Genomic DNA, 26,229 nt, shown 5'->3' with positions numbered 1-26,229 from the left:
TAAATAAAGGTACTAACTGTGTGTGTGTGTATATATATATATATATCTATATATCTATATATCTATATATCTATATATCTGTCGAAGAAAGAATTAAAAAAGCAATTCACCCAGCCTAAAATGGGAGAGGTCACTGAGAGCTGAGATGGGGTTCGGAGACCGAGCCCGAGAGTTCATCGGTTACTCCAGACATGCAGAACAGCACGAGAAAGAACAAACACAGACAAGCCTGGAACTGAACAAAAATGTGTCCTTGAAGGAAGATCTGGAAGGAGTGAGGAGGGCTCAGTTTGATGTCATATCATCCTTTCAAAAAGAAAAGGGTTGAGGGAAAATTGTTTACGTAGATTTAATTGTCACAAAATAGCCAAGGGCGGAACTATATGGCAATATTCTACACACTTCCCACTACTGACTTAAAAACAAACGAAAAGAGAGCCATGCTCTCTAAGTGCGCATAGAATATTAGCTCAACTTTCAAAAGCCTGTAGAAACCTGATCTCAGGGCTCCAGACCCTGGGAGGCTGTTCCTGGACCTGCCTTCTCTGGCTCCTATTCCAAGAGGAAGTTGCCCGAAACCCTCTCTGGAATTAGAAAGTACCGATGCCAAGAACTTGAGAGACCTAGGCACATTTTAAAAGATGTAAAATGAGAGCTATTTTGCCTGAATTAACAAATTAGCCACAGACTTTGTTGGGACCACTAGCTTCACTTTACTCTCTCCAAACAGTCGATCAGATCGCCTGACCTCGTGCCAGTTTTACAGAAGTGACATTCATTGTGGTCCTCCCACTGTTTGCCCACAGAATGTAGTCGGGGCACACGGGAGGACACCCTTCTGGCTGCACCAGTACCTGCCAAGTGACAGGGCTTTTCAGTCCGATGTATGAAAAGCATTTCAATAGGTTTTAGTGGCACTGGGTCCAAAATGAGTTTAAAGACAATAGAGATGCTCAAAACGTAAATGGGCTCCAAGGTGGAGGCTGTGGTGTGGGACAAGCTGCACATGAAGCCCCAGCCTGCCTCCTGTCCTGCTGCAGTTCAAAGGACAGAAGGCGCGCTGGGACGCACTCAGAGGCCAGCAAACCAGGAGGGCGGACAGAAGGGATGGAGAAGGGAAGAAGGGAGGCTGTGAGAGTTAAAAACCCTAAAGCCCGATTCTGAGGGGTCCCGAGCCCGTGGGAATGGCAGCCTGAAGAGAACACGGTGCAATGAGGATGAATGTTATAAAGATTTAAATGGCTGCCATGCGAAAGAGAGTTGGACTTGTATCACTTCAAGTAGTAAAATGAGCATCAGGGGCAAATTCGGGCACAATGGAAGATAGAATGTCCATGTTAAACCTTGTCCTGAAGTGAGGCGAGATGACCGTCGAAGTGCCCAGAGGATGACCAGGCATGACTGTTCTAATGGCGGTCAAAGCTTTAGAGAAAGTTGAGCTCGGTGACTCTTAAGGTTGCGTTTAATATTTTCTGTAAGGTGCAAATTAACAAATAACTGCCAACTCATGACAAGTAAGAGAATGTAAAAGCAAATGCGTAGTGCCATGAGAAAGCATATCTAAAATAATCAGTGTCTGAATAAGTAAGTCCAAGATTTAAAAACATTGTAGATACGAGAGCAGGCTGTCAGCTGTTAGGGTAGGCTGGGAAGGCAGGGGCGGAGGGATGGAGCCAAAAAGAAATAAAAAGAGATAGAAAAATACCCCTGAACAGAGACAACGGTGTGGTAATTGCCGCAGGTGGGGTGGGGAGGGTGTAGCGGAGATACACGGTGATGGACGGAGACTGACTTGTAGTGGTGAACGCACAGCATGGTGTATAGATGATATGTTGTAAAACTGTGCACCTGAAACCTGTAATTCCTTCTAGACATGTATTGCTTTTAAACTAAGACTATAACATGGATTTTCTTAAACGACTCAAAGTAAAGCTGCAATAATTTGTAAATCAGAAGTTGAGAGCAATAATACTTTGAGGCGACCTGAACAAACGAAATCAATATTTCAGAGTGAGTTTATTTACCACTGCCTACCGGCAAGACACGTTATTTTCCTATAACTTCAAAAAGCTCATGGCTGGTTCCCAAGTGAACAAAGAACACAAATCATAAACTCGCTACCAAGCCCCTTGAGCCTTTTCCAAATGCGCCACAGGGTATTCAATCCCCTTCCGTTCTTTTAATCTTCCTCCCCGGGCACTGACCCTCCGGTGCGGTCAACATGCTCCAACAAACACCCCTTACACATCGGAACCGCCCAACACTGATTTCTTGTGAGCTTCACACATTTAAATTTCCCAGTTCATCCTCAGAAAAATCTATGTAACTGGCTTGGACCAGAACCACCTTCTTAACAGAGAACTGTAATAAGAAACAGAAATCAACTCCTTCCCCCTGAGTGTCTGCTAACTCCCACGTGGGTATGGGATTGCAGATCTTTTAGTGCTGACTGGGTCTAAGTCGAGTCCAGAAATATACACGCTTTAGATAACTTTCAGGATTCAGAACTTTCAAACATAGTTTCATCTCGTTCATTGACTCTTACCATCTTTTAAACATATGCTTGTCTAAAATCTAAGAAAACACCTTTTAGTATAAAATAAGTACTTAAGCAAAATGGAACCCATAGAGATATCCTGAGACCACCTGGCCCATTCTCTCTGTTGCATCCTACCAAGTCTGTGATTCCCATGAGTACATGTTTGTTTTTAAAAAACTCATAATCTGCCGCCAAGCATGGCAATAAATAATAGTTGACAAACATCAGGTGATCGTCTTCACTTGTGTCCAAGGTACCACTGATTCCACGAAGACAGCCTCTTCTCGGAAGCTAATGTTAGGAGTGAGTTTTCTGTCCCAGGCAGGAGACCGTGAAGAGGGGAAAGAATATGACAATAGTAATGACAGACCACAAAGCCAAGTCGGCCACTGCTGGGCTCCGTGAACCCGGGACTGGGACGGATGTGACCCTTTCGTCTTCACCCACCTTTCCTCCCTCCTGTCCACCACGGTTCCCCCTTTTCCCTCGCGTCCCCCATAAAGGACTCCGCACCATCCTTCCCTTCTGTCCCTCTATAGCCCCTCCTGCCTGTGTGAGATGCAGCGGTTGAGGTCACAGAGATGGCCGGGGGAGTAATCCTCTCCTTCTCTTTTTAAGCTCTGACCTTGAAGTGAGGGAGACCCCAGCACCTGCTACCGAGCGGCTGGGACCCGGCTGCCATGGCAACGGCGCGTCTCCGCGTCCTCCAATACAAGGGCAGGCGCAGTGAACGCGCGCAGGCGCAGACGGCAGCCTGTGGCTCCTCCGCCTCCCAGAAGCTCCTGCTTCTACGCGTCCACAGAGGACCCACCGTTCTGCGGTTTCCCTGGAGACGACCGCGGACTTCCGGCAGCACCCGCGGGTTGCCGGAGCTGTTAGGTGCGGGCCGAGGGCCGCTCGCCTCTCCTGGCTGTTTCTCCGCGGATACCCGTCTCTCGCCAGTGTTTGAAAGTTGTTGGAACATCTTCTACGTGTATGTTTCTGTGTGTTATTTTCTCGCTGTTCACGTCAGAAACTATTAATATTTTGTTTTCCCTAATACGTAAGCCAATTGCTAATTAGTTACCAGATTTGCGGCCCGAATTTAGATCGCGTTGACAAATGACAAGATATTAGGACGGTACACTCTCTGCCAGCAATAAATAAAAACGAGAAAGGAAAATATGTACTCGGTGCAATCCAGTTTTAAAATTATTAAAAAATTTTTTTCAATTTCTATCACTCGATTATAATAGAGCACCTTTTCTCCAAGGGGGGCAATGTAAAATTGAATTTTTAAGTACTATCCAAACTGTAAGCTAAGTTTAAAAAAAAAATGATTTAAGGTTAAAACGAATGACAGTAATGAGTGCACTCCCTAGCCGCAGTGTAGAACTTTTAGTTGTAACGACCTCATGTTTCTTGCAGGACTGTTTGAGACGACACACTTGAAAAAGGCAAAAATAAAAAAATATATATATATATATTTTTTACTACGGAAGGGCAAAGGACTTTTAGTCAAATCTCCTATGTTGAACGTGGAATTACTACCAAAGCTAGAGTAGACCTTAGGTTTCAGAACTCCTAGCTTAATAGTTTTTCCACTGTACAATCTGCAGTGATCACCTGAGCCACTAAAAAGGTTTATCTCACCATCATTCGTTTAAGAAGGCAGAGAAATGTTAGGACTTACTCCTAATCTCTGCATGAAGGAATGCACTTTAAAAGGAGATGAGTTTACACAGAACATAGGGTGGTGCACAAAGATGCATTTAGCTAAAAAAACAGGAGGAATCAATTAGGAAAATGTGACAATAAAAAGGGTTCTGAAAAGCGTCGGTGTCAGTGCTGACTTCCGAAGAATGACTTATGCAAGAGGGTAGGCAGGGCATTGTATGCAGACGCAGGTGACAGCGTTGGTGAAGGCATGGAAGCATTCGGTTTACCCCGGGATCTTCGGGTAATTCAGAATTGCGGGTTTAAAACATGTAAGGGCGCAGGGCGGGGGCGCGGTGGGGGAGGGAGGGGGTGGCCTAAAATGCAACTTATCGCTGATTGCATTTTAGCCTCTGAGATACCCCAAACACATCATGAAAACCACTGCAGTAAGACCTGTGAACAAATGTTCTCATTAAAAATCAGTACTACCCTTGGGCAAGTGTATCATCTATTCTGTACAGATACAGTATTTTTCATATTTTTGTGTTTGTTGAGATACTTATTTTGCAGACCTGCTCCATTATTTGAGGTTTATATGGGGGGGGGGAGTGTTGCAGAGTTTAAGCAGACGTTACGGAGAAATTCAAAGCTTACAGTGAAAGGAGGCAACCATTCAATTTCTATCAGCCAAGTATGTTCATCAGGGTCTTCAACCATGACCAGCCTGAGGTCTGAACAAGGAATGCAGAAGGATCATAGAAATACTGATCAGAATTATCTGGAAGTTGGCAACCATTTCCTTTTTTTAAAATTTACTCTTTTAAAAACCTAGCGTTTTGAATTCCTCTCCATTCACATTAATGGAAAAAAAAAAAAAAAGAGGAATTAGGACTACTACAAGATTACATTCCAGGCAAAGGAGACAATGTCCAGCAATGCCTTTTCCAAACTAGATCATGTTAAACAGATGTTGTTACTTATGAGAATGCCATGGTTAAGTAAAAGTTTCTATCATTGGAGCGCCATGCCTTGAATAAATCGCCCCATGGACTAGATTATTGGTAGGCATTTTAATCTCAAGGTTTTATGTTTTAAAAAATAATGGGCATTTAGCTATTGCACTGGCAGGTGGCTATATTGAGCCCATTACATATTTCTATAACTCAATATTCATATGGATGTGTTTTGCAAAAAAAGGCAAAAAAGTAAGACATGGTCTGTATGCCAAGGACATACAATCTGAAAGGCATGAAGATTCAGGGGATAAAACTACAGGAACAGAAAATTTTAAAAATCTTTTTTGCGTTAAAAGTTTCCAAGTCTTTGGCGATCATCAATGCAATGCCTTAATTAAGCAGGTTTTGGAAGAGGGTATTAAACGAAAGGTGCTTATTTGGATGGTGTGAGAAAAAATTGACTTGGTTTCCGGGATATGATGAACAAATGATTCTCGATTGATGGCAAGAAGATGCTTCCCTGGGTATCAGAATATTTGGGACTGGAACAAAAACAAGATGGTAGCTTCTGCCCTTGATTTGGTTTAATTTACTTTATTTTTAAAATTCAGTTAACATTAAAGGGAATGTGAGTTTTTCCAGTTTCTAAAAGGGAGAATGCCTTAAAAACAGAGGTGAGAAGTGTCAAGATGAAGATCGAGAGAAATGGACAGTGCAATGCAGTGCTAGAAAAAATTAGGAAAACAACAGAAATAAAGGGAAGAGCCAAAGGTAATGATCACAAAGCAATGGAAGAATGAACGGGATACAAGGTTAATTACCAAGGTCAGGTGAGGGGAAAGCTTAATATGAAATTTGTCTTAAGAGAAGTTATTAACTTAAAATAATTTTGATGAAAAGGGGAAATATACTGTAAAATATTTATTTAATAAAAATAATTTTATAATCTATACAGACTTGAATAAAAAGTACAACAAATTATTTCCACTTTGCAAAACTACGTACAGTACAACTTGCAACAGGGGTCAGCATTCTACAAATACAGCCACACACCAAGAAATGAACTTATTAGTGTCTTATGTAAAGGCTCCATTTGTGTGCCGCAAACTTCAATTTAAATTCCAGGGAAATGATGCTTTGGTAACATGAACAATTTGATTGCACCACAGTCCAGTTTGTGTTAAAAAATTAAATAAAACCCCTCAAATACCACTTTTCCATTTGTTTCTGAGTAAACAGTCCCCTATGTTGCAAAATAAAATAGAGTCTACTACTTTTATGACATCACGTTCCCTTCCTTTTCCCTTCCTTAGTTAGTATTTTTCCCTTCCCTCTACCTGAAAAGAGGTTGAATGGAAAATGACCAATTCTTACCCTATTCATTTACTTCTAGAGCTTCTGCTTAAACCAATAAATGTCAGTTTTGCAATCTTGACATTATTACTCACACTGTTTAGCTGTGTTATTCTAAAAAAAGTTAACACCCCTAACTGAAAACAGCTATCTAGATTCTTTTCAAGATAAGGCAACAAAGTTGGCTTTAAAATAGTTTTAAAATAGAAGGATAAAGCAAAAAGGGAAAAGGACTCGGGGACATGGCCAACAGTGTAGTGATTGCAGGGGGGGGGGGTGTGAGGGGACTAAATGGCAATGAAAAAAAATACAGTGAAGATTAAAGTTTAAAAATTTTTATGTCTCACATACTCTAGCAGCCACCTGGTAGACTGATTTGAGGATTAAATGTATATATAATAATGTGTTCAAGTACCTTGGAAATGGAATCACTAGCAGTTGTTATTTTAAGCAAACATTCAAGATGATCCACTCTTAGAAGCAAAGGCAGATTTAATGTACAAAATGCAGGAATCACATCTATCCTGGTTCCTGTCCCATTGAAATAATCAAAAAGAGGCTCAGTTTATGGAAAAGGCCTTGGAATAATCCAACTACTACTGACACCTTCATCTTGGATGAGGAGGATAAATATAAAAGCTCCAAATGGAGATGAAGTTATTTTTTTAAAAAAGACTTTTTCATTTTATTTTAGAAATAAAAGGGTATGTAAATACAGAGTGGGCCAGTTATATCTTTAGCCCATATTCTAACTTTTTGTCATGGAATTAACAGCCCTTCATACTGAAGAATAAAAGACGAGGAAGCCTATCTCACATTTTCTGATTAGGTCTCTTCGTTCAAATTATTAGCAGGCATCAAAACTCGCCTTATTTTCTAACTAAATGAGCTTCTCTGGGAAGCATATGAATAATGCAAACATGTACTTCTAACAAAAATCGACACAAATAACTGTCAAGATGGGAACTGAGAACATTCATATAATGAATTTTTAAAAAATAACTTACTAGAAATGACATACTCCTTATAGGACAGGACACCAAACCAGAGCAAATATTGCTTCTGATTAGAACAACTTTTGTCTGTAGAAACACAAATGCTCATGAGAAACACTAAATAAGAATTAAGTTGAACAGAGGCAGGTGCCGTTACAGCATATTTCTGTCTTGAGCTGTAACATGTCGTGGTCCCCAGGAAGCCCTGGTCCCCACGGGGCCCACTGGCTAATCAGAAAACAAGTACTTGACCTATGACACACCGAACTCACTTGCTATCGAGTGTACAACAGCATGTGCTGCTTGCTGGTAACTTGGTTTTCAAAATCAAGTTCCCTTTTCAGTCAGATAAAAGTCATCCTTAAATAATCCACAAAATAAGCTTCACTTCTGCTCCTCTGGACACTACTATGCTGCTCTAAGGAACACAGGTATCGTCAGTTGGCTGCTCTGAAGCCATGAAATGCACTCACAAATATATGTCTACACCTTAAGAAATTAAATACATCAAGAGGCTGTGGTTGTGCAGAGGTCTTGCTGTAAGGAGGAGCTTGTCCGCGGTACATTATGAAGTGGTTACTTGAGAACTTGGCGCTGGATCTTCCTGCTTCCTGTATTTCTTCATAATAGTGACTGTACCATTAGCCAGGAAAACCACAGCAATAAGTGCAAAATAACCAGCGTAGATCAGAAACTAAGGAGGGGAAAGAAGACATTTCTAGAATTACCAATTAAATGAGCTGTTTTATTACATGTACATAAACATACTTTAAAATTAAAAGTCATTCAGTTTCTCAATAAAAACTTCAAAAACTAGCGTGCTACGTCCCCGACTGGCTGTGTGACCCTGACTGAGACACTTAATCTTCGAGCCTTGGCTTCATTTACAAAATGGAATTCATAATGTTGCATTTTCCGCCTTACAGGGTTGTCTGGAAGGGAGGAGGTCATGCATGTGTTTGCTAGCACAATGCTCACGCGGTTAATACCACTGTTCCTATTTCTGCTGCTCCTGTCGGAGTCAGGGTCTCCACCCTCAAGCCGACAGATAGGTGCAATACCTGGGTATGGCTAACAGGCCAAGTTCTGAAGACCAAGAACTTCAATTCTCCCCTAGAAGAGGGCAGGAGAAGGTCAACTACAAAGGTGGGGCAAAAATAGGTTTACAGTTGTTTGTACGGAAAAACACAATAACTAATAAATAACAGTACAAGAATAAACTGTGTTTCTAGTACTTACAACTATAAACCTACTTTCACCCCACCCTGTGTATTCCATTATAGGATTACTTTTTACATAGATCTCCTCTAAGCCAACTTTTTAAGGTGACTATATAGTTTATCAACAACATCACTGCCATATTCTTTTTAAAATAACTTATTAGATACTTATAAGCTGGTTCATGGGTTCCGTAAGAGAATAAGCTCTAAGTCTTTGAGCCGTTTTTAAAAACTCGAGACATTTTCCTGTATGAAGCCTGTTAATTAATCATGGCGGTCAGAGCTTCAGCACAGCCCACAACGTCCTGTCGTCCCATGCTCAAGCCTGTGATTTTTATAGCAGGCGACAGGCACTTAAGTTTCTCTTCCGCCCTCTGTCCCGAATGTAAGCACCTAGTTCCTGAGAGGTCTTCTCAAGGTTTTTAGTGCCCGCGGTCATTGGGAAACTTTCCTAGAAAGTAGTAGGCCCCCACTCCCCCACCTCCACCTTTCTGAGACAGCGAGATGCAGTGGGAGACGAGTGGCCTTCGGTGTTAGACGCCAGTTTAAACCCCCGCTCTGCCACACTTGCCGGCTCTGTGATCTCACCATTACCTAACTCTCAGATTCATTTTCTTTATGTCTAATCCTGACAACTCCACAAAATTCTATATAAAGTACCTGGCACATAGAAAGTACTCAGTGCACTTTACCTATTATTGTCTCTTTTAGATCTTGTTGGTAAAAACAAAGTTAATTACTGCTGATGTGTTGGGTCTTTGTTTTCTAAGAAAACAAATACGTAAGTACAAAGGGAATAATGGAGAAGCAATCACTGGGCCTCGGATGGGGGCGTGGTGGGCACCTGATCCAACTGCCCATTTTGTCAAAGTCCAGAGCAAACCCTACCTATAAACACAATGCATAAGACATATGCAACCATACGATTCCTCAAGAAGAAAAGTATTCACAAAATCTGGGGTGTTTGTGCAGGTGTTTTCTCAAAAGGTCATGTGTTAAGAATCATAATGCTATTCATCACAGCAAGTCATCACCTTGGTATCCGGGTGAGGGGGATGTTAAATAAAGAAGGGAGGAGACCTAGCCGTGAGGTAAAGCAAGGCCTCCTCAGAAAGGATTGCCCCAACATGCTCTAGGCAGCAAAGAGCCATGGGTGGCAGGTGGCTGACAGTAGGGGACACTGTTACTTTTTATTTTATATCTGTCTATACCGTTTGAATTTATTTTTCTTAGGCATGCTCCATTCCACCACCCTGATCAAATCTTTACACCTCCAGGGCGGAAGCAGACCTCACCTGAGTAGTAATCTCTAAGCCGAGGCCACTGGCATCAACCACGATGAGCGTGAGCACCGTCTGCAGGGCCAGAGCAATGAAGGTGTTCACACCGAACACCAGAGCGTAGCGCTCCATGCTCAGGTTGGCGGCTATCTGGAAACTTAAATAAAGGAGGAAGAAGGAATAAACAGGAAGTTACAATTTCTACTGTAAATCAGAAGGGTACCCCCTTCTTTCTACTGTTAATTCCCTTCCCAACCAAGTGAAAAGTATTTTGTTGCTAAACAATGTAAATCTCAAGCAAACATCTGGAAATAGCAGGAACATGTGAACAAGGAAATAAATGAACCTTGCCTAAACGCTTGCTCAGGAGAAAACGAACAACACAGCGCTTCTTCCAATTGGCCTCTTTTAACTAGAAATTTTAACTTCTTTGTAAAGAAACCAAAAGGTCTATCCTAGCACAAATTTTCCTAATAATTCCTTGAGTAAAACACATACGTTGCTACAGTGATGAGTAACGTGTAGATGATTCTGAAGACAACATAGGACGTGTAGCACACCCAAATGTTCCCCACAGTGTCCATGGTGTACACTGCGGCCGCAATCAGGAGAGAGAACAGGGACAGCGTCATTTCTCCCCAAGTGGACCAGGGTATTTTTACATAACCAACTGCAAAAACGGCAACAGCACCTACCAAACAAAAGGAGGAAAGTAATCTAGTTATTTTACTAAATAAACTCTATTTTTAAAATATTTAAAAATTCAGCTTAGATTATTACATTTTAAAAGCTGTGAATTTATAAAGGGGGTAGTTCAAGACTACCTGGCCGGCCCCCCGTTGTACAGTGGTTCTCTGGGATGTTGCCGTGCTTACCCAGCAGAGTGGACACGGCCTCCACGCCTCCGTTGTAGACAGCAGCGCGGCGAGAAGGCAGCACCTGCTCCCACAGGCCCTGTGTGTAGTTGATGACCTGGAAGTAGCCACAGGTGGAGAGCGCCCACCACACTGACCAGCAGAGCAGAGGGCGGGAGGAGTAGCACACCAAGAAGTCCTTCCACAGTACCTTCAGCACCAGGAGACGGTCTGCCCGGGGCTCCTACACAGCCAAAGGGAAGGAAGCTCAACCGCCATGGAGGCAACTGGACAGGAAGCAATTGTCTAGACTCAGTTTTCTATTTAACAAATATTACTCTTCTGCCTTGTGAACATATATATGCAGGGTGAGGCAAAAGTAGGTTTACAGTTTGTATGGCAAATTATACAATAATAAATAATACAAAGGTAAACTCTGTGTTTTGCATACTCACAACTGTAAATCTACTTTTGCCCCACCCTGTATTAGATATGTCTTAGCCATTATATTTATCTTCTCAGGGAAAAATAAACATATTTCCATACAACTTTTGCTTTAAATTCTCTATGAACACTAGCACAGCTGTACAGTCACCCAGCAAAGGATGTACTGTTTACAAAGTGAGGGTAGAAAGATGGTCAGAAATTGCATACTTCAGCCCAAAGGAGGTGACATTCCACATCTCCCACACAGTGGCAAGTGGCGTTAAGAATCAGCAGTTATTAGTAACTATTAAATCAATGTTCAGTTAAGAGTCCCTCAGTGAGAACCTGCTATCCTCATTACTGACAGCCTCGTTGAACAGTAATGGTTAAGGTAAAAATCTTAGAAACAGGCCAAAATGTTAGCAACTGTTCTCCTTGGGTAGTGGGGCAATTCGTGATTTTTAATTTTTTTCCTTATACATTTTCTATTAATATTTATAGGAAATATTACTATTATAATGGGTAATAAAACTACTGTGCTTATAACTGAGTGCATCAAGACATTCCTGAGCTCTGCGCCACCCTAGACTATGCCAGGGAGTTGGCACCCCGCCCCAGACACCCTGTGAGGAGCCTCCGCGTCCAGTTATGTCAAGGGGCTCATCCGGCAAAGGGCGCCATGACTACTGAGCCTTGGTCAGAGCGCAGGAGGTTCCACTTTTGTGGTGGACACGGACGGAAAGGCAACATGAGAGAAGCCACAGGGACCACGGGGCCGCTGACCAGGATGCGGCACATAGGAGCCAGGATGTGCTACGGGAGCCATGTGGCAGCAGCCTGCTCCAGCCCGCCCCCCCGCCCCCCCGCTGGCGGGAGGCCCAACGTCCTGCATCAGGACCTCCAGATACAGAAACATTACTTCCTCCTGCTGTCAGCCCCTCCACCTTACAGATTTTAACTGAGGTATAATTTACCTGTAACGTAACAGTGTCAGGTATACATGGTTCCATACTTTTGTATGTTGCAAAATGATCACCACAATAAGCCTAGTTAACATCTGTCACCACACAGTTACAAACTTTTTAAGATCCCTTTTCTTAGCAACTTTCAAATATGCAATACAATATTATTAACTATGGTCATCACATTGTATATTGCATCCTCGGGACTGATTTATTTTATAACTGCAAGTTCCTACCTTTTGACCCCCTTTATACATTTCTCCTACCACCCAATCCCCACCTCTAGCAACTACCAATCTGTTCTCTGTATTTATGAGCTCGTGGTTTTGTGTTTTGTTTTTAGATTTCAAATATAAGTGAAATCATATGGTAGTTGTCTTCCTCTTTTTTACTTCACTTAGCATAAAACCTTCAAAGCCCACCCATGTTGTTGCAAATGGCAAGAATTCATTCTTTTTTATGGCTGAATAATACTTCATTTTAAGTGTACGCACCATGTTTTCTTTATTCATTCACCCATCAATGGACACTTAGGTTGTTTCCATATCATGACTACTGTAAATAATGCTGCAATGAACGTGTGGGGGCAGATTGTGTTTCAGTGAGTGTTTTTGTCGTCTTCAGGTCAATCTCTGCGGTGGAATTGCTGGGTCACATGGCTGCTCTGTAGAACCTCCACGCCATTTTCCATGGCGGCTGCACCCATTCACGTTCCTACCAGCAGCGGCCGAGGGTCTCCTTCTCTCCACATCCTTGCCGGTATCTGCGATTCCCTGTCTCTTTGAGAACAGCCACTCTAACAGGCTCAAGTGGTATCTATTGTGGTTTTGATTTTCATTTCCTTGGTGATTAGAAATGTTGAGCATCTCTTCATGTATCTGTTGTCCATCTTTATGTCTTCTCTGTAAAATTGTCTGTTCAGATCTTTTCCCCATTTCTTAATTGGATTTTTTTTTTGCTATTGAGTTGTATTAGTTCTTCATGTATTTTTGCATATGAACCTGTTGTCAGATATATGATTTGCAAATATTTTCTCCTATTTAGTAGACTGCCTTTTCATTTTGTTGATTGTTTCCCTTGCTGTGCAGCTTTTATAGTTTGGTGTAGCTCCACTTATTTTTGCTGTTGTTGCTTTTGCTTTTGGTGTCAGGTTCAAAAAAATTTTGAACCTGACCAGTGCCAGGGATCTTCCTGCCTATGTTTTCTTCTAAGAGTTTTATGGTTTCAGTTCTTACAGTCAGGTCTCAATCCAGTTCGAGTATATTTTGTGTAGCCTCTTCTCCTTTAAATAGGGTCTTTAAAAGGTACAGTTACATGTTTACAATACCAAGTTAAATTCCACTCTTTACTTAGCTCAGTTGTGTGCAAAGGGAGATTTATCTACAGTCAAACCAATGGCTACGATGGAAATTTTTGAGAGTAAGTTGGACCAACTTATTATTTGTCAAAATATGGTTCTATCACCTAGGACTGTACTTTATTCTGATTTTCCTGGCTGGTCCCTTACTGTCACTCAGGTCTCACTCAGACATTAGCTTTCCATAAAACTATGCAATACTCTTAGCAATCATTGCTTCTCCATACCACAATCACTCAGTAGCCCATTATCCTGTCTATTTTGACTCCTACTCCACTTTCCCTTTCTATAAAATCAAGATCAAACCACCTACCTGCCTACATACTCTTTTCTACCATTATTACTACAAGTAGGATTCATGGTTCAATTATGGGCTTTGTCAGCGCAAAATGGCGCTGTAATCTCCAATACCCATATTCCGACATTCCTTCAAGCTTGTCAAAGAAAAACGTCAGTGTTTTAGGGCCTCCAGCGGCCAGGCGGCACCACTCGCCTGTTACAGTGTGAGCAGCAGAGCCAAGAATGTCACGGAGCTGACTTGAATCCTGATTTTTACTGCACTGTAGCCAGTGTGATGCTTCTGACCATGCCGCCACCCCAGTGGAAAACTTCACAGAGCAAAGTGGAGACTCAAGTGAACCTCACATATACTCTTAAATTATGTCTGGGAGTATGTTTGTGTAGTTCTGCACAAGTCACTGTCTCTGGTCCCAATCCTTAAGATGGGGAGGAGATCTAAAGTTCCTGTAACTTTAAGATGCTACGATTGTTCTATGACCTGTGGTGAGAATCACTTCTAGCTCTAAAATTTTGTAATCATTCAGCATGTCAAGTACTGGCATTTTGCATATCTATGAGCAGCAAATATCATGTTCCTCAATGACAATAGGTTTCAAATCATTAGTTGACTTTAGGTTTCACCTCATTAGTAGGCAATAAAAACCAACGTAGTGGGAGATGATTGCATTATAAAAAACAAAAAAGAATGACTCGAGATAAAATATTGTGTTGTAAAAACCTCTGTTTCAGTTATACATAAAAAATATATATGGGTATAAAGTACACATATACACACACCCCTGTGTACTGGTTGCTATATAAAATGCTCCTAAGTAGTTTTCTATTCACATTCAAAAAAGTTTAAAACTCACAGGTCTATAAAATCTTCAGAACTATGGCCGGTATGTTAATATTTAAAAATATATTTTTATAGTTACGCATATACATACTAATCTTAGCTAAAGCCATTTTAACACATTTAAAACAGATTTTTAGAAACAGCTCTTATTCTTATTTTTCTATTACATGAGATCAAATGATTATTCATACTTCTTTCTATCCTTTATCAACCCTTTGTTGACTCTCCAACATCACCTAACGAACTATGAAGGAATCAGCATTTTGTTTCTACTTAGTCCCTGGTAACTTTGACTGAAGCTTCCCACATGTGCCCTAATTATCAAAGTGAGTTTCCTGGTTCAGTGTCACCCAGGCTCTCCAGGGCGTCCCAAGCTCTTCAGGATGATAACCTAAATTTCAACTGGTCACCAGAGGTGAAGAATGAGGGTAGGCAGAAGAGGAATTTTCAGTAAGGACATGAGATGCCACATTGAAACGACATGGGTTAACTCCAGGTGGGAGAGCCAGGCTCTATTCCTGTGGGTCCCTCCCCGACCAGCCTACAAAGCTTACAGAGCTTGGCTGCGTGTCTGGGAGCTTGGCTGCGTGTCTGGCAGAGCCCGTCTACAAAGCTGGAATGTTAACAGGCTCATCTCCAGACATGTCCCAGGACAGCAGGACTTTTTGAATTCAGTATATTTGGAATGAATCTTGCCCCTCACAGCTTTTAACCTGATAGGAAGATAACAAGATTTAAAAAAAAAAAAAAAAAAAAAAAAAAAAAAAAAGGCGGGGTGGTGGGGGAGGCAGCCACCTTTTTCGGCTGGAGAGAGTGGATGGATGAATTATTTTGATGCCATGCCTGCCTTCTAAGAGACAATTTCATAGTCACACTTCTAATATTTATTTCACCTTCTTAAATATTCCTTTTGATTCTCTTCTGTATTACCCATTACTATCTCACTTTGGCGAAGTATTTGAAATTCACATCAAGATGTTACCAGCACCGAAGAGAAAGATAACTCCTATCCTTATATACTTTGGGCTTCAATTCAGAAACTGGAAGTAGGTACTCGTCATTTGTTGGAATCACTCCATCTATTCATTAAGCAAAAATTTCCTGAGTGCTTTATTTACATGCCAAGCTCTGGGGCTCGACAGATGAAGGGGAGACAGCCCTTGCTGCGGCTTCTAAGACGCCTCTGCCACAAGCAGTAGAATGCCGTGCCAGTCTGACCTTGAAGGCCATTCACTCCAGGGGAAATGCAGCTGTCATCCCTAATTAAAATCAGCCTTATTCTGAAACAATGAATGAATGAACAAACGAACCAACCAACTCAGGAGAAAACCTGAATCCACATGATACAAGGTCCTGCATGCAAGGAGGGGTTTCCTGCCTGGTCTGTGTTTTCACTGTGAGCCTGGCCCCCAGAATTTCAAGTGTGAGACATTTAAGGCTGCACTTACCGGTTCCTCCATGGGAGGCTCCTCCGCATGTAGGGGGATTTTTGACTCAACATCCTCCCACCCGGGAAGGTGGTGAGAAGCTGAGGTATCAGTAACAATGCCACTGTTTTGTACCTTGACGCCATTCACTCCTAGGCAGGTGGGATGAACGTGGTGAAAGAAAAGGCTCTTCTGTGGCATAGGCAGAAACCAGGCCACGGCAAAAGCCACAGAAACACAGGTAAGAGAGATGACATTCAGGCTGAACAGGGACCAGCCTGCCACGGAGACGAGGACCTGCCCAACGACAGAGCCCACTGTGAAGCCCACCAAAGTGGCAGTTCGACTGTAACTTGTGACTTTCTGGTACCTGCTCAGGTCTACCACACTGTAGATGTACGAGTAATAGGCGACCTCCGTGGCTGTGGCGATGCCAAAGAAGAATTCCGAGAACTGAATGGCCAGCAGCCCCTGGGCGTAGAGCAGCATGAAGCACGTGACGATCAGGCTGAGCCCCTGCAGCAGGACAACGGGTTTGTAGCGGAGGTAGTCCGTGGCGAGGAACACGGGGAACAGCAGCGCCAGGTACGAGTAGGTCCACACCGGATAGATTTCATTGAAGACCTGACAGGAAAAGAAGGATAAAAACCCATTAGCAATATCAAAGGGCCTGGAATGTTCAAGACAACTTATCCTTATTCTAAAACAACCTACGGACACCTCGACTACCTCACCTTATCGACCAACGAAATCAAGACAACTGTTCTGGCGGCCGTTTGGACTACACTTCCGCACTTCCAGTCCATCGCCTTTTTCTTAAAACCCTCCCCATTCACTGAGGCCTCATTCATAGGCATCCCCATCCTGGAAGACAGCCAGAGCTTCCAGTCTTTGTACCACAACATTCACAGCTCTCTTTTCTTTTTTAATTTATTTTTTAAGTTTATTTTTTATTGTATTATTTTCACCACGATTTGTTCCCCCGTATCCTCTTCCACCTCCACCCAACTCCCTTCCCCACTGTCATCACCACTCTGTTGTCTGTATCCGGGAGTGATTTTTTTTGACTCGACCCCTCCCCCGCACCCCGACAGCCTCCTCCCCGCAGAGCTGTCAGCCTGCTCCCTTGCGCTCGCTTTTGTCGGCGGCGTCATCTCCCCAGTTACTTCACAGCACTGGTGCTCAGCCACGGTTGCACGTTTCCCAAGGAGCTTTAAAAATTCCAAATGCCTAGCCATAGGCATTTTTTTTAGAACCCTCCCCATGAGCCAGAGCTGAGAACCATTGCCTTACGTTCTTTAAGGGTGACTCATCTGCACAACCTAATAGGCAGCGTACTGTTTAGGAGATACTTGGCTCAATGAATGCCTTGGAAACAAATGTTTGGGAATCTTCCTCAATTCTTTCTTCTAGCCACAGGATAGGGAGCCTTGCTCCTACTGCTTCACTGATTAGAGCTGATTTAATTTCTCTGATTTTAAGTTTCATTTCTTTGGGAGCGCAGGAAAAAATGGTAAATCTGTTTACAGTCTTGACAGAATATCTGTGGATGGTAGGATTATGGGCAATTTCTATGTCCTTCATTTTGCTTGAAAAAATAGCCGTGTTGGCTATTTTCTTTTTAATGTATTTTTAAAATTGAGATATAATAAAAATAATCTTTAAGCTTTAAACCATTAAGACCTCAGCCAGAATTTAACGTTCATCGTTCACTGTGTGATCCTAAGTTTGAGTTCTCCTTAGACTTAATCTCCATTATCAGCAAAAGAGGGGTAAGACCTAAACCAGTGGGTTATTCGTTGTAAAGATCAAATGAGAGAATACGTGTAAACCACTTACTCCACCTTACTCATAGGTCTGAAGATTGGAGGACTGAAGCAAACACACAGACCACTTGGAACAATGTGAATTAGCTAAATTAATTGAACTGTCATCCCCATTTTTGCAATAACAGTCCTTGCAGGGGACTTTTCCCTCCTCCTGTATGTGCCCAATGTCTAGCAAGGTCTAGAGCAGTTAGTTTTTAAATATCATTTCAAATTCTGCACCAGTGGCCCCAATTTTTAAGCGCTTCTGAAGGGTCATCTTGGTAACAAGCTAAACACTTTGCAACAGAGCACTGTAATCCTTGGCTTTGTCCAAGGGTGACTTTCTTTTTAACTCTTCTGTATACCACAGTCCACCCAGGTATAAAATGGGCTAATTGATTTAGGGTTTTAGAGGAACAATAAAGTAAACAATTACTGTAAAATTTTTTGCCAGTGCAGAGCACAACTAAAAAAGTAAAACATAATCCCAGACTGCATTTGTTTCTGACTGGCCGAACCAGAAGTGACTTGTCCAATAACCTCACCTTCATGAATTTTGTTCTGATTTGTGTTTGTAAGTCACTTAACAACCTCCACTGATCAGGAAATGTTCCTGCACCCGAACATGTGCATGAAAGAATAATCAAGAACTGTAAAAATGATTCTTATTCAAAAGTGTGGAAGCTGTAGCAAACAAGCAACAAAGCACAAGTGGCTGCTTACCCTCAGTGTAAAATAACCTCTCCGCAGAAAACCACGCGGTCAAGGGCACAGGGAGATGAAGGCTGGCTAGAGCGAAGGCTTCTCTCCAGACTTCCATAGCTATACTCCATCAACAACTCCCCCTCCTTTTTATGCCTCTAGTTTTACAGCTCCTCTCCTCTACTTCCTTGGGTCTGAAAGTGCCTCCTTGGTCTGACTCAGCATGCCCACTTCCCCGGCACGTTCTTCCAACACAGCACCACGAATTGGTCTGGGCCATCGCAGCTTTCTTCTAAAATACCCTCCACGGCGTCCCTCAACATCCTACCTTCTTTTGTTTTCCACCACATGCCTTTGGACTTGGACTTCTTCACTCTAGTAAGATCTAATACTGAAACATGCTATAGCCCTTTCAATAATAGTTGTCCCAAATTACAAACTGCTAAATGTGTATTACACAAATCTCATCTTTGTAATTACCAATTTAAAGTGTTTATACTTTTGAGTCTGCTCCTACTCCTAACACAAATCCACAACATAGATAATGAAGATGAGGAAAAGTAACATGGCCAGATCTGCAATGCCAAATAGAAATAAAAACAAAAGGCAGGTGGGAGCAGGTGGGGAGGTTGGGGAAGAAAACCAGATGACTTCTCTTTAACTTACTCTAAATACCTTACTCTACGTGAGAGGATTGACCCAACATGAATGCCCGTCTCCCGGGACGGCCAGCAATGTAACAGCAAATCTCTGCAGAGGAGCTGTACACCGTGCTATTCACCTCGCCCTACATGACCCCATTTAATCCAAACAACAGCCCTAAGAGGGAAATGCTTGTCATCCCTATTTCACAGCTGACGAACCTCAGCCTCAGAGAAGGCTAAGTAAACCGCGTCGAGTTACCGCAGCTAAAAACTGGCAGGGGAAGAACTGAACCCAGGTATTCTGAATCCACCGCACTTCGGTGCCTCCTCTCTTCAATCACCAGTCTGTTATGGGTCATGGGCCATGTTCCAGGGTTACTTCTAATGCCTGCGGCAGCCTTTTCCACCTGCACTAAGGAGCTTTAACAGGGCACTCGTGAAGACATAAAGACAGATCTCCAGAGGTTAGCCACCGCGTCTCCCAAAGGAGCCTTCTCTGTCAGTGCCTCCCAGGAGAAGCTGTCACACCGGAAAACACTTCTGTGATGGATACTTCCAATCTTGAAGGGAAACTTCTTCCATGCAAAAATGGACAAGGTACAGCCTGCTGTCCAGACCCTGGACAGCACCTTATCTTAGGTAAAATCTGCCATGTGGGCCAAAGCAGCTGATTTTACCCTAAGGCACCTCTCACAGGTCTTTGGATCAGAGCTTGTGGGTGCTTTCTTCTGAGATTAAAAAAAAAAAAAAAGTGAAGGGGAAACACATTGGTTTTAATTTCTAATTCACATTCAGGCTTTATTTCAGAATCAAGATGCAATTAAATAAGTGGTTAATAAGCACTTATTCGCATAACACTGTTTTCAAGCAGTATGGAGGGGCAGGGGATGGGGGGAGAACCTACATACATTACTGGCCAGGGAGGCAGGAAAAATAGGTGGCTCCTGTGAGATGAGCCCTGAAGGACGAGGAAGCTGGAGGCCACAGAGACATCACCAGATGTGCAGGGGAGGCTGCTCCCAGCTGAGGCCTCACCTTTGCACACGGGCCAGTAGCTGAGACTGTGGACACGTGGGGCTTAGGGCTGTAAGGTGCATGTAGAGGGAGCTTGGGCATATGGACGAGCGGAGAGGAAGAAGGGTGTAGGCGGTGGGTGGCCAGGCGGTTAAGGAGGTAAGGGCCAAACTCTACGAGGCTCTGAGTATCAGGCAGAGCAGGTGGAATGTTTTTTAAGAAAATCAAAGAAAAGTACAGAATGCCTGTCAAATCATTTGCTAAAAAAGATGGAAAGATAAAAAACGACCTTGGAGATAAAGAGCTCTATTTTATTAAATGTTTGGCTTTCCGCTATTGGAATATAGTCAAATTTTAACCTGTTGAAAACTTATAAAGTAGCACCTAAAAGAGGTTAACATTTTTCCTGAATCTAAGAAAAAAATCCTTTGAGAGTCTGTCCATCCTTTCCTCCTTTTGTCTTTGGGCATGGTTAACAGTAGCTCTATTTAAGACGATCCAACTTGGCCCTTCTGAAGTCTTCTAAGGGTAAGTATAAATTTCAACGCAAGTATATATCACTGGCCTTGATTAAACATTCACTTTCCCTAAAAATCATCTCATATTTTTTATTTCACCATCCATTGGTGAAAGCACACACTCAGCCAGGTAGAAGCACAAATCATTCTGTTTATTTCAATTATTAGATTATTTTTTAAAATCTAGGGTTCCAGAGAGGGTGAACAGACACACACCGCACAGCCCACAGACTCAGCCCCGACTCCAGAAGCCTCCGAGAGGAGTGACCCTCCCTTCCCTTCAAGCACTGCCCTCTTGCTCGTCTAATCTGCACAGCGGGAGTGTGCTCTGTTTTTATTGCACAACCAGCCAGTGTTTCCTGGGCCTGGCATCCCTGCCTTATTCCTGTGTCCCCTGCACATACGTCACTCACCCTCAAAAGCTTTCTGCAATGGGACATCCCACAGCAACTCTGCCCACGGCACGGGACAGAGCAGATCAGCTTTCAAATATCAACACTGGGAGAATGTTTCTCCCCCTTACGCTCCTCAGTCAGGTGAGGTGCACACACTGATCACATGGCAGTTCACATGAAACTTTCATCGCCGGCAGCTCCGCAGCAGTATCATTTCAGCCTCAGTGGCTACACCTCCGAGCCAGTGTTGTGTTGGGTGTCCAGGATCATTCTCGTAATTTACTACAGTAATTTTCTTCTTGTAAAATCATTCTGTTTACAAGAGTTGGCCCTTTCCATTTAATGACCAATATTAAAATTTAAATACGTAATGAATAACTGTTACCGTCTTTTGTGGAGTGGGGCATAAGACTGAGAAATAGAAGATCCAAAGTTGGGTAAAAGTCACCAATTTACTTGCTAGAGGTGAGACCATATGAGAAACTCAAATCAAACCCTCAATCCAGGATTTGACACCCAACTTCCAACTCCCTATTAAGTGACCTTGAAAAGGGAGGAGCCATTTCAAACCAAGTGGGATATGAGTAATTACACTCTGCCCTGACCTGTTGTGCAGGGACACTGAGAAATGGGTGACTAATCACAGAGAGAAGAGTAGGGTTGAGACAGGAGGAGTATTTCACCACAGCCAGGAGGAACAGCGAGCACGAGAGAACAGGGCCGGCTAACAAGTGCCCACTCGGCTTTCACCCTTTGCACTGTTTCAGAAAAGAGCAGCAGACCTGGGCTTTCTGGCTTTCAGGTGTTCAAGGAACAGGATGTCGAACTTCCCTTATTTTGGTTTTGTGGGAGCACCCTGAGTTTAGTTCCTTTTTCAATCAATATAATGTCTTTCTTCTTCAGAAACAAAGTGTTGGGACTGACCATAAGCTTTAAGAGTTAAACATATTTTCAAAGAACACTGTGCGCTTCTGAAGTCCTCCTAAACCCTCATCTGGGGAAATCAACCAGCGAGGAGTTCTTGATCACGGACGATGGGTGCTCCATCACTCTGAACACCACAGAGGGGCAGAGGCTTTGCAAGATCTCACCACGTGGTTGAGCAAAACTAACAGCTGCAAAGCAACGATTCACAACGCAAGAAAAACTGTAATTAGATGCCAACCCCGTGATAACATCTAAGTTTCTGCTTTTACCCCAGGAGGTGGGATGGGGGTGGGGGCGAATATCCCTGGACACAGCCTTATCCAACTAAGAATCAAGCCAAAAGAACAGGATGGGTTCTTGTCCTGTAATGTCCTTCTTTGAGCACATCCATCTCGTCAAAGGTAAACAAAGTAAGGTGTGAGAAGAAAGGGAGTCCAGTGGGGCAGGCGGGGGTGGGAGGGCCCTTTCAGAAAAGCAGGGGTTACTCAGCATCTGGTTCCCTATTTTCAATCAATAAAATTTACTAAACCTTTTCCATGTCTAAAGTAAAGCTTACTGTTTACATTTTTTCTTTATCCCAAAGCATCCCCCGTTTCCCCCTGCCTTCGCCCGGCCGCCAGCAGGGACTGCGGGACCTGCCGGGGCAGAGTGGGGCTAAGCTCCGCGACAACCTCGTCACCCTGGGGCCCGGGAGCACCGGGACTCCGGGCCCGCGTTCGAGCCCCGGGTAGAAAGGGCGAGCCGTAAACCCACCGGACAGAAACACAGCCTGAACTCACGCAGCGCAGCAAGGGAACACCTTCCCACCGCGAAAAGCCACAAATCGGCCCAGCAGGGCTCCCGCGCGGCTCCCTGCCCTCCCCCGCCTTTCCTCCACCGCGTCCCCGCCGCACGCTGGCCGCCGGTTCCGGCGCTGCCGGGCCCGCCCGCCACGCGTACCTCCCGCTCCGTCAGGTTCTTGTCGGGCCCCAGCAGGTACGGAGTCAGGAAGGGCTCGGACGGCCTGAGGTTGGCAAAGAAGCCATAGAAGCAGAGCAGCGAGGTGGGCAAGAACCAGCCCTCGCGGGGGACCCGAGCCGTGCGCAGGAGCATGGTGGCCGCCGCCGCCCGTCGGGACACCGGGCCGGGAACATCCATCCGGGGTGCGAGGATCGGGGACCCGGCCCGGTCCCTTCCTCCTCCTTCTCCTCCTCCGCCAACTGGAGTTAGGTTCAAATGTGGCCCCAGAGCCCACACCTGTCACCCCTCGTGGCGCCTCCTCCAGGTACGACTCTGCGGTTCAGGGAGGTTCGTCAGCCTCCTCCGCCAAGCGCCTCAGGACTTGAGGCTCTACGCGCTGCGGAAGGGAGGGGGGCACGCCCAAAGACCCACCCTCTGCCAACGCCTTCAGGCTGAGGACCAATCACAGGAGACGTCGGGGTATGGCTTCTCTCCTCCATTGGTCGCTGGCGGCGCACGAGGCTGCCGACGTCGCGGGCTGAAACCCAGAGGACGTGCGTAGGGCTTGCTCCGAAAGTCCTTGCCGCCGGTGGCGCGGGCTGGTTGGGCGGACAGTCGTCGACGTGCTGCCGCCGTGGGCTCGCTTACTGCCACAGCCCACCTGTGAGAGATGCTCCGAGTGGGTCTCATCCTCGCCGAAAGGAAGGCGCCCCCGCCTCTCATTCTCAGTCGCCGTCCCTCTGGACGTCCATTCAGATCCTCCTTCCCCAGAGACTTAGTGGGCAAGGCCGGACATTGATTAACTTTGGGGCAGGGGTTGCTTAACCTATCCTGCGGCAGCTTTCCTGGTTTAAATTGTCCCGCTGCCACAGAAAGGCTCCCGAAACCCCGGAGCGTTTACTAAAAGACCTAACAGGAGAAAACAAAGTGAACTATTGTGAGGAGCGGGAGCCAGCTAATCCCTTAACAGAAAGACCTTAATGGAGGACCAGTTAAAGGTATTTAGCTCCATGTTGTCACTCTTTGCAAGCAGGATACAAAGAGAACACGTAACTGCCTGTGTATAGCCTGTGTTTAAAAGGAAAATTTGAATCAGTGAAGCAACCGTGAAATACCACCTATATGTTCATTTAAAAAAAAAAAAAAAAAAAAGGACTTGGCATCGTTTTCAAGGGCAAAGCAGCTCCAGTTCTTTCATGTCTCTGTAAAGTCTCTTTCTGCCTGAGGCACAGCCTGACTCCTTCCCAGTCCGTCCACTGCAGACCAAGCTGCAGCACTTAAAGCAATTTTCTCAGCGCAGGATTTGCAGAGTAACAACAGATCCTGCCAGAAGCTCACAGAAAACATTTTTGAATTCTGTTTGGCTTCATTGTATGCCATAATCCGATCTAGCTCAATTTTTCTCCTTCATAAGCCAATGACACTTTTTGCAGAAAGGGTACTTTTGGAAACCAGTCACAAAAAAGAAGTCTCCCACCCAGAAGAAGTATAAGGAGAGAAGATTTGTTTCTAAGGCTCTACAAGTGAATGCACTAAAATGCACAAATTGATTACTCTCTGAAGAAATGCAATTGTTGGTATTCACATCTGTCAGTGAGTCTCAAAGGGTGGTCTAGAAGGCCCTAGGGGTTCTTCGGGACATTTTCAGAGTTGCTGGAAAGTCATAATTCTAAGACTTTCCTTCTCCGTTCTAGAGACCATGTGATGTGTGATGATAGCGTTATCACTCAAGGCTAAGAGAATGTATGCTTGTACATTTCTGTGTGTAAAAACTTTCCAGATTTAATCTCTAATATGGCACTTATCAATAGATATAACCCACAAAAACGAAGTCTTTAGGGTCCTCAAAATTAGGAGTCTTAAAACTAAAAAGTGAGAACTCCTAACATACATAATATAATCATGTAGTTCCCTCGCCATGGCTACAGAGAGAACCCCAGCCGTCCTCTTGGCAAGTGCTTCGCATTAACATTCAGTGCTTTAGCGAAGGAGAAGAAACAAAAAGAAAATCAGGACAGGCCTCAGAAAGAGAAGACCACATACTGCCCCTTGCCTGTGGCCTGCAGCCCTGAATTGTGTTAATCCCTGGTTCTCAACCTTTTCCTTGGCATGAATCACTTAGGCACCTCAAATGTTCTTTACAATGTTGGGCATTAACAAATAATTGCTCTTGAATTGGGTAAAAACTGTTTTTTACTATTTTCCTCTAAGAGTTCAAGGTGGGCAGAATTCTAAGAATGACCCTTGCCCTTGTATAATCCCCCTTCGTGTGGGGGGTGAACCCAATTTGATAAGATAATACAACTGTGACGGCTAATGTATGGCAAAAGTGAGAATATCCAGGTGGACTATCTAATAACACCAGCCCTTTGAAAGCAGTGAATTTCCTTCTGCTGATAGCAGAAGAAGAAGTTAGAGACGTTTGAAGAAAGACTTGGGGTGCTGGTGCTGGAGGGGGCCGTGTGCCAAGGATGTTGGCACCCTGTAGCAGTGGGCACTGGCTCTTGGCGGATAGGAATCGGGGACTTCAGTCCTACAGTCACAAGGAACTGAATTCTGCTAACAGCCTAAAGGAGTTTGGATGTAGATTCTCCCTCAGAGGTTCTGGATAAGAAGAGCCCAGCCTTGTCAACGCCTTAATTTCTGCCTGTGAAGCTCTGAGTAGGGAAGCCCTTCAAACGCCCCCGGACTTCTGATCCACAGAACCGTGAGTGAAATTGTTATAATTTTTTTTATGACATTAAGTTTGTGGTAACTTATGCAGCAATAGGGAACTAACAGAGGTAAATAGAATATATTTTACACACTGAGATAATATTTACATAATATAAGATTACCCATTAAATGTAATTAAGTGTCCAGCTCGGTGGCATCGGTTCATTGACAATGCCTTGCAACTGCTAGTTCCAAGCCATGTTACCACCCCAAAAGGAAACTCGTACCCACTAAACAATCACTGCGTATTCTCCCCTTTCCCTGGCCCCCGGCAAACACTAATGTGCTTTCTGTCCCTATGGATTTACCTGTTTTGGATAATTCATACAAATGGAATCATGCTGTCACGGGAGAACTCAGGGACTTGGTTCTTCTTGCGGTTGCAGCAAAGGATTGCAGGTTAGCAAGCCTGCTAGCAGGCA

The 26,229-nt window shown here is 43.9% G+C and overlaps 1 protein-coding gene across 1 annotated transcript; it reads right to left on the bottom strand.

The window, feature by feature from the left end:
• Positions 1-5,578: 5,578 nt before the first annotated feature.
• SLC19A2 (solute carrier family 19 member 2) lies at positions 5,579-23,482 on the bottom strand. The gene is made up of 6 exons (XM_054587801.1): positions 23,093-23,482; positions 16,167-16,769; positions 10,857-11,079; positions 10,480-10,672; positions 9,997-10,138; positions 5,579-8,175 (listed from the first exon to the last, which is right to left on the bottom strand). The coding sequence occupies exons 1-6, from the start codon at positions 23,288-23,290 to the stop codon at positions 8,047-8,049; spliced, it is 1,488 nt and encodes a 495-aa protein (XP_054443776.1). The 5' UTR covers positions 23,291-23,482; the 3' UTR covers positions 5,579-8,046.
• Positions 23,483-26,229: the final 2,747 nt, after the last annotated feature.

The sequence above is a fragment of the Pteronotus mesoamericanus genome, unplaced genomic scaffold (genome assembly GCF_021234165.1).
Source record: "Pteronotus mesoamericanus isolate MK-2021 breed Mesoamerican mustached bat unplaced genomic scaffold, CSHL_Meso_final scaffold_1186, whole genome shotgun sequence".
Lineage (NCBI taxonomy): Eukaryota > Metazoa > Chordata > Mammalia > Chiroptera > Mormoopidae > Pteronotus > Pteronotus mesoamericanus.
This window is presented reverse-complemented; position numbering and strand designations above follow the sequence as displayed.

Excerpts from the sequence above, each read along its gene's own strand:
- SLC19A2 (XM_054587801.1), bottom strand. The coding sequence starts at position 23,290 with ATGGATGTTCCCGGCCCGGTGTCCCGACGGGCGGCGGCGGCCACCATG. Across the intron at positions 16,770-23,092 it reads AGAACCTGACGGAGCGGGAG|GTCTTCAATGAAATCTATCC; the intron begins GTACGCGTGGCG and ends TTTTCCTGTCAG. Across the intron at positions 10,673-10,856 it reads GGCCGTGTCCACTCTGCTGG|GTGCTGTTGCCGTTTTTGCA; the intron begins GTAAGCACGGCA and ends TTTGTTTGGTAG.